Raw genomic sequence first — 10,393 nt, 5'->3', positions numbered from 1 at the left:
GAACGCGATACATATTGAAAACGTATTAAGTTTATTTGATGCTTTTAACAAACTTATCGCGGTATCGTCGCCATTCACAGATTTTCACTTTGCGTCGCGTGAGTTATAGAGTTATGCTTAAAGATCAAAAGTTGAAATCACACAACATCGCCTTAAAAAAACAGCTTTTCACACGAAGCTTTCCGAATGTTGCTTTACTCGATGGAGCTTTCCCCTTGCTTATCTGCTGCCCGTTCTTTTTATATCACGCGCAACTCGATCCATTTGGCTATCATTTTACACACACACACAGCAGCGAGGCAGTGGGGATGATGATGGTGGTACGTTAAAAGTGGCCTTCATCTTTCAGAGAAGCCTTTACCAACGGCAGCGTGGTAGTAGTACAAGCAATACCATAATCATGCGTTTTTTTTTTTATTTTGCTTTCCCCCGGTTTACCTTCCGTTGATCCCAGATTTAGCATTTTTTAGTAGTAGTAGTTGCCTTGCAAAAAAAATGGTTTACGAACCGTCTTGGAGTAACCTTATTTACAATAGCACGCCCAACGTTGGCATCAAACTATTCACTTCGAACAGTACTCTCTTCGTTGTGTTTCGATCGTTACGTTTTCACGCACACGACGATTGGTAGTAGTATTTGCTAGCTCAGTATGCCTTTATCACTTTTCCAGTTCCACAGCACGCTCTGGCCTAACACACGGTTGGAGACGACAACAGTACAGGCAAATCACATTCATACCTTTCCATTCCATTGGTACTCACACACATACACACACACTCGCACCTTAAGTTCGACCTTTAACCCCTACTGCTACACTACCCTTGCTCCTGGCTAAGCATCAGTTGCCGCGCTCCGTTAGACCCACTCCGCCCGGTGCTATGACTTTTTGCTACCGAGCAGCGGTGTTCGTTCGGCGGCAGCCGAACCTCCCATCGAACGGCTGCTGCTGCTGCCGGCTTCCAGCGAACCGGAAGGACCCGCGGTGGCTTCACCACCACCGATAATACCCGGCGCAATCGTACGCAACGGGTGGCTGACTAGCGAGGGTTGAGCAACTGTACCGAACGGGCGGATTCCTCCCGGTCCCATAAACCGGGACGCGAACGTCGCCGTGGTGGTGGGACGCTGTGACGAACCGCTCGATGGTGGTGGTGGTGGTGAGCCCATATCGAGCCTCAAGCTACCACCGTGACGTCGCAACTAAAACAAAGCGAAGGGAAAGCAACAATGTGAGTGGTTTTGTGGATCCGTTTTGGCATTCAATCCTCAAGCTGCTTACGTGATTGTGATGCAACTCGTGCAGGTACAGCGTACTAAGACACATGTCGGCCGTCGTAAATTCGTACGGTGCCGGTACATTCGTGGGCAGCTCGCCATAGAGACTGTACGGAGTGAGAAAGACAGAGAGAGAGCATTGAAAAGCGTTAATTCTACTAGAAGCATCTTCTAAGCAGGGCAAATGAATGCTCACCTCGAAAGTAATCCCGTGCGCGATCCTCCGGCCGGTCCCTCCCGTCGGGACATTCCGCCACGCGTGCTGTACACCATCCCGTCGGTGGCGTACGGTGCAGCGTAGCGGCTGCCCTCCTCCAGCTCTGGATACACTCCCATCGCCGCCGGTGCCGTCTGATCGATGCCGGGCTGCAGCACTTCCGGCATCAGCGCGGGCGGTGCACCCGCACTTTCGTCGTCATTCTCATGAATGTCCGCCAGGAAGGTGCTGCGTGCCGGCATGTTCGGCGCTACCGTGCTGGCGTCGGTTAGGTTTTGCTGCAGCATACGCTCAAAATCGTACGATTGTGGGCCGAAATGGTACTGGTGGGAGGATTGCACACCTGCACCACCGTGCTGTGCCGCGGGCTGCTGCTGCTGCTGCTGCTGCACGGTCGATGGCATCATGCCCGCCGGCGTCATCGGTGGTACGGGCGAACCGAACCCACCGCCACCGAGATGCAGCGACAGGCCGAGATGCTGCGAGTTGGAAAGGTTGTGTGTTTGCAGGATCGGCTGTATGATGGACGAGTACTCCGCGCCCATGCTTTCCACCGACAGCAGGCTCTGGCCCATCGCGGTCGGGTTGTGCAGGCCGAGCATCATGCCCCGCTGCCGGTTCAGATCGTGCAGCGCGTGCCGCTTGATGCCCTGCACGAACTGTTTCGCTTCCGGCGGCATCTGCCAGGTGGGATTGGTAAGGGTGAAGTGGACGAGCGACAGTTCGGTTTTGCCGTGCTCGCCCTGATTGTACTGTGCCGCCGCCGCACCGGCACCAGCACCGGCGGGGCGCACTGTTGGTCCCGCTGGTGGTGGTGGTACCCGCGCACCACCACCATCGTCGGGCGATATGAGCGGCGTTTCGCTCTCACTGTCCTTATCGTCCGCCACGACCGGTATCTGCCAGTCCGGGTTGCCGTGCTTGCGGACGTCCATCTGGGCGAAGGAACACACGTCCCCGACACCGACCACGTCCACGGTGAAGTTGCGGAAGAAGTCGACCAGCTGTTGCGATTTCGGGCGCAGATCGTACAGCAGCACGAACGGTGCAACGAGCGGGCTGAACAGTTCATTCAAAATGTACATCTGTGGAAGCAGAAAGGAGGTTTGTTAGATTTGGTCAGACAGGGTAGAAAAGGAACCTAGGGAAGTTTATAGAACGCACAATTTTCAGCTGAAAGAACAGTTCAAACTGATCACGCACGACCGAACTGTGGGCATGGCCACGCCAGACTGAGGGTAGATAGTGCACATGGGCTAACACGTTTCGCAGCAGCTGCTCCGGACACCACACCATATTCTCGTCCGGTATAAGTGATCTGCAGTGGTCAAGGGAAACGGCACATTAAAACTAGTGATGGGGAAAATGAAGATTTCGTCGGAATCGATTCTGGCCAGCTCCGATGTTTTCTGGAATTGATTCCGGCTACGGAATGGGTTTCGGAATTGGTTCCGGAATCGACTTTGGAATTGGTTCCGGAATCGACTTCGGAATTAGTTCCGGAATCAAAATCGGCTCCAGAATCAACTTCGGAATTAGTTCCTGTATCGGCTTCGGACTTGGTTCTGGAATCTGTTCCGGAATCGAAATCGGCTCCAGAATCGACTTCGAAATTGGTTCCGGAATCATCTTCGGAATTTGTTCTGGAATCGGTTCCGGAATCGAAATCGGCTTCAGGATCGACTTCGGAATTGGTTCCGGAATCGAATTCGGAATTTGTACCGAAAACGGCTCCGGAATTGTCTTCGGAATTGGTTCCGGAATCGGTTTCGGAATTGGTTCCGGAATCGGCGTCGGAATCGGCTTCGGAATCGGAATCGGCTTTGGAATTGGTTCCGAAATCGGCTTCAGAATCAGAATCGGCTTCGAAACGGACTCGGTTTCGGCATCTCCATAGGAATAGGCGTTTGGGTCCAATGATGCTAAGTATTGATAGCCGTTAAGAATCAAAATTTACTTTTAAACGACCAATTATCATGGAGATTCCTGGACTGATTTTGCTTCTGAAACTTCTTATCAGTTCAATCAAAGAACTGATTCTCGTTCCCAAGCTAATTCCATTTCTGGAGTCAATGCTGATTCCGTTACCGGAGCAAATTGCGATTCCCAGATCCCGATCCCGGAATCGGCTCCGGAGTCAACTCTGGAATCAGCTCCGGAGTCAACTCCGGAATCGGCTCCGTAATCGATTCCAGCATCGGGTAGGTCCGATTCCGAGCTCCGACCACTAATTTAGAACAACTTTTTAATCTCCCTTTTTGCTGACAAACCATCCGTACCTCGCAATAACGCTGATCATGCCCAGAATCGTGAAGAGCGTGAGCACATGCTGCACCTGAAACACGTCCTCGTCGTAGATAGCCAGCAGCAGGATAAGGGACGCGACACCTCCAGCATCGAAGGCGATGTTTCTGTAGCGAAGAAAGGCAAACCATTATCATCCGCGCATCGTGACGAAATCGTGACCCGTACCTTGCTATTACGGTAAGCAGTGGCGAAGAGAACGAGTTCATGTATTTTACCGCCGGCCGGTAAGCGCGGGTCAGTCGCGCGTCCAGCTCGTGGTCGAGTTCGTTAAAATGGCGCAGGTACAGTTTGCCATACTGTGACCAGCAGCGTACACCCAGCGTGCCGGGCTCTTTTTTGATCAACTAAGGGTAGAGCGTACAAGAAAGTGGCATTAGTTAGTAGTGGCTCATTGCAAAGCCGATAAACACACTCACATCGGCATAGTTGAAGAAGAAGTACATTAGCTGACAGATGAAGATGAACGGCGAGAGTATAAAGTTGGCTATGGCGACCCACAAAATCTGCTTCGACAGTTTGGCCGCCAGCTCGTTCCGCATGCTGGGCCGCTTGTACTCCTCCCGCAGGTGCCAGCTGTTCTCGAACGGTGACCATGGTCCCCCTGCGTCGGAAAAAAACGGGTCGGGGGCAGAAGTTAGCGCGTGGAAGCCAAGCAAAAGAGAAGATACGGGTAACAGACACACTTACAGAACAGTATTAGTCCTATGTTGTAGCGGAGCGCTTGACTCATTAGCACTACGTTTCCTAGCAATGGCAGCTTGGTGGTGGCAGGTAGCAGCGATTTGTTCATCATTGCTACCATATAGTTTTTAAATCTGCAATGCAAAGCAAAAGGTAAATGGAATGATCGCAATAGTACACGGAACTGACTCGATAACAGTACAACAAAAAACAGTACCTTAATATTCTATGATAAATATCTAGCTCAGTCAGTTGCTCCTTGTTGATGCTCATCTGTATCTCGGACTGCACTTCCCGGATGCACTTTTGTACCTCGTGCCACGTTAGATTGTCTAGATCGGCCTGCCAGAAGGAACGGGAAAGCACTGATAAACACTGCACCTAACCGACCGGTCCCTCTACTTACATCCTCAATCTTGAGCGCCGTGTTGTAGAACATTTTAATGTCCCAAAATTGGAAAAATTGATAGAAGAATTTAAACAACCGAAACGTCCAGAACAAACCGGCCAGCACTAGCGCCATCCACTGGAAGGCGCCGAGGTTGGCGGCACACTCCGACACACCGATCATGGCATCGCCGAGCGAAACCTTCGACTCTTGGTCGATGATTTTGTCACTGCATTTGGTAGAGAAGAAAGCCGTGTTTGATGAGTTTGCCCCCCCAAATGACTCAGTGTAGGTAGCAGTGCAAGCGGCCTTACCGAAACAGGATCGCATAGTCGATGCAGTTGAACATGTACGTGATCAGCACCACGACAAACACGAACTGGAACAGCTCGAACAGCTTCTGCAGCATCATCACGTAAAACCCATGCTTCTGGTGGTAGATGTAGACGCGGGTGAAAAACGAATCCAAGTCCTCTATATGGTTCCATCGTGCTGAAAGGCGAAAAACAAATGCAGGACATGAGTTTGCAGTTGGTGGTCGATGGTGGTCATCAGCTTTCCGCTCCTACCTTTGCTGGTCTCCGGCACGACGTGTATCACCTGCGGTGTATCCTCTTCCTCGATCGTTGGCGAGCGTTTGTCGGCGAACGGGTTGGTGTCCTGGTTGGTCAGCGTGTCGTACGTTTTTGCGTCAAACTGCCGGCTCGTCGTCATCGTTGTGCCACCGGTGCCGCTGCTGTCGTTTCGGATCCGGGAACAGTGCGGATTCTAATTCGAGTGCCGTTCCTTGCTGCCTTTCCCTGCTGCGCGGTTTGCGGTTTTTGCTGCGCGTAGTAGTGTATTGCTCGACGGTGTCAGATTGCGTTTGGCCCGACATTCACGGCACGGTGGGGCAGCACTATGATGCACACGGGGTTGTTTTACATTGAAAACAAACTAACAAAGTACAGCACACTGCACTCCCTGCCCTTCATCTAGTAGCGCGGGCAGAATGGCGTCGCATCGGGCAGCATCTACGCGAAGAGAAAGAGAGAGAAAAGAGACGATAAGATTTTGTTAATGCAAGCACAAATTTTGTTTACATTTGTTCACGCTTGAACAAATGTGGAACATCGTGTCTGGGCTGGAGGTAACAGGTTTTTTTTTAACTTCAAACGAAAACTCGCACGTGTTTGCACGGTGAGATTAGAAGGCTTGGGCTAGGTGATGGGACGCAGATTTGCATTGTCCAAAGATGACTAGACTCGCCCCTTTTATGCGTCACTGCTCTGTAGGTGCTTCTGGGCTTTTTTTAAAGTAGGCGCAGAATGGAACCACTGCTTCAACATGCTCGCCCACAGAATAATTACACTAAATCGCGTAACGTGCAACATTCGGTTCCAAAATTCGATTGTTTTTGTTTTGCGTTCAAACAAAACACACAGGTGTGACACACTATTTTTCTGTGTCGCTGGTCACAAACGCACAAGGACACAGCAAGGGGACATCCACACGCGCGCACGTTCAATGTTGTTATGCTGATGCTGATGATGATGGTGATGGTGATGATCGCACCACCACCTGTCTCGCTGCCAGCTGATTTTCATTCGCCTGCTTTGTGACTGGCTCTTTTGCAACGCGTTTTAACACACTTTCGCACCCAACAACCCTTCCGGGGGCTTCCGCCATCCGCGGAACCATGTGCGTTGGAAAGCATGCCGTTCGCTAGCCGTAAATAGTTTACATTGTGTGCAGTACATTTATTTCTATAAAGGTTGAACGACCTTCGAAAGGAAATGCACCTGCGAGCGAAGGAAAAGCATCGTGCATCGCAATACCTGGCGCTGGGCGAAATCGGGGTTTTCTTGTGCGTATGGCGTAGTTACACTATTTCCACATCGCACACACACACCAACTCGCACCCCACTACCTTGCAAGCATTCTTCTTGCCGATCGAACGTCCACTATCTTCACATTCTCGGAACAAAGAAACACAACAACGGACGGGGGGCGCGATGTCTGGATTTTTTTTTTGTTCGTGCTCACAACTCGTAACAGTCGATCAAAGGTTTGATTTTGTGGAGGTTTTTGCACGGGCAGAACTTCTTGTTGTTTACATACCAATAGAACAGCAGTGGGACGACAACTTCGTCCAATCCACCGAGTGCGGTTTTGTGGGAATCGGGCTATTTACAATGTCTCTGCTGACCGTCCTTGTGCCCGACGGTATGCTGCGAGCACTTATCGAAATCAAACAACATCGCTTTTGCGACTCGCAGTAATTCTCATCGTTTTTTTTTCTTTTCTTTTCTTGGCCGATTTCACCCTTCCACCTGTTTTGGATTAAAAATGTCAGGTAGTGGAAAAGGGTCTGTGGGAGATCGCCATAGTTGAGGGACTAAACGTCATTTTAAAACCGTTGACCATTGGTTTCCGCCAAGGTGGATAATAGAGGAGGTGTCTTCTTACCGTTTAGCATGTTGCCATTTTGAGATTCAGTTTGACAGAGGTCGTTTTTTTTTACGCGGTTTTCTAAATTTGACAGTTCTTTGAGCAAATTGTACTGATTTGACACATTCATTGTAAAATGTCAAATAATTTCTCTTTTGTTCGTATGTTAAATACTAATCCCAAATAACCAAATCGTCCTTAACCCACTGTAAAACCACTTCAAACCCACGTGGGTTTGTGGTGGTCGATTCAGTCGTTAACCCACCAAATTTTAGAACAATCGGAGCTGCCAGTTCCGATCCGATGTATTTATCTTGCCCACCCTTAACCCACCTTTTCCAAAAATGCTTTGAGGAAAAGTTTGGTCAAGGGTTGGCTAAGGTCAATATTTTAACTCCTCGATTGATTAAATTCATTAACTTACATCACTGCACTTCAACTTCAGCAATATTATTAGTCTAAAAACTATACACTGACCAGCGAAATGGAAGATATCATTCGCAAGTAAACAAACACACATATTCACATATTACACATGAATGTTTTACAACAAACCAACTTAAACACACACGTTTAATTGCTTTAGTTTAATTGCACAATTAAATACAATTTTAACACAGGTGAAACATGTTGAGCAAATAAATTGCCCGTGCATAAAAAACTGATTTCAACAACATTGAAGTGGCTGCTTCTGTGGTCATGTGGCTTAACCCACCAAACTGATAGTTTTTTAGTTTTGTTTGATGGAACTGGATTTTTAGTACAAGAAATTGGTGGCGTTTTCGGTATCTTGGTTATATGGGATTCAACATTTTCAAAAGTGTTATATGAAGTGAGAATCATCAAAAAAAGTGGAGCGCCGTTTATCCGGGTACCTTTTATCCGGCTTTCCGTTTATCCGTGCTGTTGAAAAGTGACAGTTCTATACAAAGGTGACATTGCGTTATGAGGAGGATATTTGAAAGCGGTTTAAAGAGAACATTGTTGTAATAAAAAAACACTATAACTCATGGCAAATTTCAAATATTCTCATTGGAAAAACATGAAGTTAATTAAAACTGGGTTATTTTTATCAGAAAATAAGATAATTTTCCAAAACCTAATCCGGACTTGGTGATAAAATATAGCACCCGTGTTATTCGCTTATTCGGGCGAGGTCAAGTCCCGAGAAGCCTGGATAAACGGCGCTCCACTGTATATTGTATCGCAAAAATGTGGTAAATAATTTATATCAAAAAATATAAATAAATGTAAACAACGTTTGAATCCTGGGGACCTTACGTCAAGTGACGAGTTGTCAAAATGCTCTATATTCCACCACCTGATCTTATTAATGCACCTTGGGTTTTACCCGTGTTGTCAACAGACAGTGGTGAGCAATCGAGCGAAGAGGCAGCAAAAACAGAAGCAGTCGCAGTTTGCTAGAAGTTTTCCAGTCGTTCGTGCGGTCGTTTTCGGTTCTCTTCTCGTTGGTCAAAATTGTTGTGTTTTCCCCAAGACCAAGTGCAGTTTAAGGCAAACAGTATGGGTAACAAATCGTCCCTGTTGCTGCGTGAGGAGGAGATTGCCCAAATCCACGAGGAGACTGGCTGTAAGTAGCGTTGGAAATGCAAGCGGTCAGCAAGTTTTTTTTGCTTTACTTGCAGTGTGCAAACATCGATGTTGCGTTGGAGAACCTTGAGATGCGCACGGTGTGTGTATGTGTGTTTGCGGAACAGCCCCGTGGCCGTAGTGTGTGCAACGTAATTAGAAAAAGTCAATCATCCGCCCTCAACAAGAGGGCTCCGTAAGAATTAGAGCACCAGCGGCACACTTTCCGTTCGTTCCGTTTTATCTAGCTTACCTTCATTTGCCCAAGTGCTCGTAATTAAACACGAGTGCGATAAGCGCACGCTAAGGTCTGCACGGCCACGGTGCTCGTTTAGCAATAGGATGTGTTTAGACGTTGAACCTTAGCAACGCTCCACGGGCACGGACACACGGAGCAGATAATTAAAGGCTTTCTCAGCGCGGCACGTCTGATTGCAATACACGATTGCACGGAAAGAGACTACGTCATTGGGTGGGGGGGTTTGCGCGTGTCGCTGCATACTTGGATCGTCCGAGCAAGGGGTTGTAAAAAAAAACAACACACACATTCAATCCGTGACACTCACAATTTTTCTCTTTATTGTGTTTATTTCTTTTGGAATTGTTGTCTGCCAATTTCTATCTCAAAGAATACCTGTGCTAAACGCCTTTTTCTTCAAATTTTCCGCCCCCACCCACAGTTACACCAAACCAGATAGAGCGGCTGTACTCCCGCTTCACCTCGCTGGATCGCAACGACTGCGGTACGCTTTCGCGGGAAGACTTCCTGCGCATTCCCGAGCTGGCGATCAATCCGCTGTGCGAGCGCATCGTGCACTCCTTCTTTGCCGACAGCAACGACGATCGGGTCAACTTCCGCCAGTTCACGCGCGTCCTCGCCCACTTCCGGCCGATCAAGCCGAACAAGGAGAACCGGCTGAACAGCCGGGAGGAGAAGCTGCGGTTCGCCTTCAAGATGTACGACCTGGACGACGATGAGACGATCTCGCGCGACGAGCTGCTCAACATCCTGCAGATGATGGTCGGGGCGAACATTAGCCAGGACCAGCTGAACAGCATCGCGGAGCGCACGATCGTGGAAGCGGACACGGTCGGCGTGGGCAAGATTTCGTTCGACGACTTTTGCCGCGCCCTGGAGCGCACGGAGGTGGAGCAGAAGATGTCGATCCGCTTCCTGAACTAAAACCCGGGGGGGCATATGACGAACGAGCAGCTAAGATCAACAGCCGAGACCGCAACAATGGTGTGTGTGGGAGTGGGTTTGCTTCCTAATTCCAGAGCATGTAGATAATAGGTAGACAATGATTTCAAGAGGCACAAAACTTACTTCTTTTTGCTTCTTTTGGTGAACAATTGTGAACACCATTTGAAGGACACCGGTATATATTAATGAACGATGGGATGAGGTGAATGTAAATAGGCATTGAAGGAATGGGAATAAAGATGGATTGCTAAAAACCAAACAAACAAAAGGGTGGCCGCCTGCTGTATTCGGATATAGTTAA

General features: G+C 48.7%; 2 protein-coding genes across 3 annotated transcripts; one reads left to right on the top strand and one right to left on the bottom strand.

The window, feature by feature from the left end:
* Positions 1–12: 12 nt before the first annotated feature.
* LOC120953998 (autophagy-related protein 9A) lies at positions 13–7,180 on the bottom strand. Of its 2 annotated transcripts, none has more exons than XM_040374485.2 (13): positions 6,969–7,180; positions 5,438–5,881; positions 5,183–5,360; positions 4,887–5,097; positions 4,698–4,822; positions 4,487–4,614; positions 4,216–4,400; positions 3,965–4,143; positions 3,772–3,903; positions 2,657–2,810; positions 1,472–2,577; positions 1,280–1,382; positions 13–1,200 (listed from the first exon to the last, which is right to left on the bottom strand). In XM_040374485.2, the coding sequence occupies exons 2-13, from the start codon at positions 5,580–5,582 to the stop codon at positions 877–879; spliced, it is 2,970 nt and encodes a 989-aa protein (XP_040230419.2). In that variant the 5' UTR covers positions 5,583–5,881; positions 6,969–7,180; the 3' UTR covers positions 13–876. The 2 variants fall into 2 exon arrangements, with proteins under 2 accessions (XP_040230419.2, XP_040230420.2); XM_040374486.2 differs by lacking the exon at positions 6,969–7,180 and adding an exon at positions 6,686–6,802.
* A 1,470-nt stretch (positions 7,181–8,650) lies between these two features.
* On the top strand, positions 8,651–10,360 carry LOC120951755 (calcineurin B homologous protein 1). The gene is made up of 2 exons (XM_040370640.2): positions 8,651–8,889; positions 9,569–10,360. Exons 1-2 carry the CDS (start codon positions 8,823–8,825, stop codon positions 10,069–10,071), a joined length of 570 nt encoding a protein of 189 aa, XP_040226574.1. The 5' UTR covers positions 8,651–8,822; the 3' UTR covers positions 10,072–10,360.
* Positions 10,361–10,393: the final 33 nt, after the last annotated feature.

This window comes from Anopheles coluzzii, chromosome 2 (assembly GCF_943734685.1).
Source record: "Anopheles coluzzii chromosome 2, AcolN3, whole genome shotgun sequence".
NCBI classification, from domain to species: Eukaryota; Metazoa; Arthropoda; class Insecta; order Diptera; family Culicidae; genus Anopheles; species Anopheles coluzzii.
This window is presented reverse-complemented; position numbering and strand designations above follow the sequence as displayed.

Coding starts and splice junctions, on each gene's coding strand:
- LOC120953998 (XM_040374485.2), bottom strand. CDS start 5,582: ATGACGACGAGCCGGCAGTTTGACGCAAAAACGTACGACACGCTGACC. Junction 5,098..5,182: donor GACTATGCGATCCTGTTTCG/GTAAGGCCGCTT, acceptor TACCAAATGCAG/TGACAAAATCATCGACCAAG. Junction 3,904..3,964: donor CTGCTTACCGTAATAGCAAG/GTACGGGTCACG, acceptor TCTTCGCTACAG/AAACATCGCCTTCGATGCTG.
- LOC120951755 (XM_040370640.2), top strand. CDS start 8,823: ATGGGTAACAAATCGTCCCTGTTGCTGCGTGAGGAGGAGATTGCCCAA. Junction 8,890..9,568: donor AATCCACGAGGAGACTGGCT/GTAAGTAGCGTT, acceptor CCCCACCCACAG/TTACACCAAACCAGATAGAG.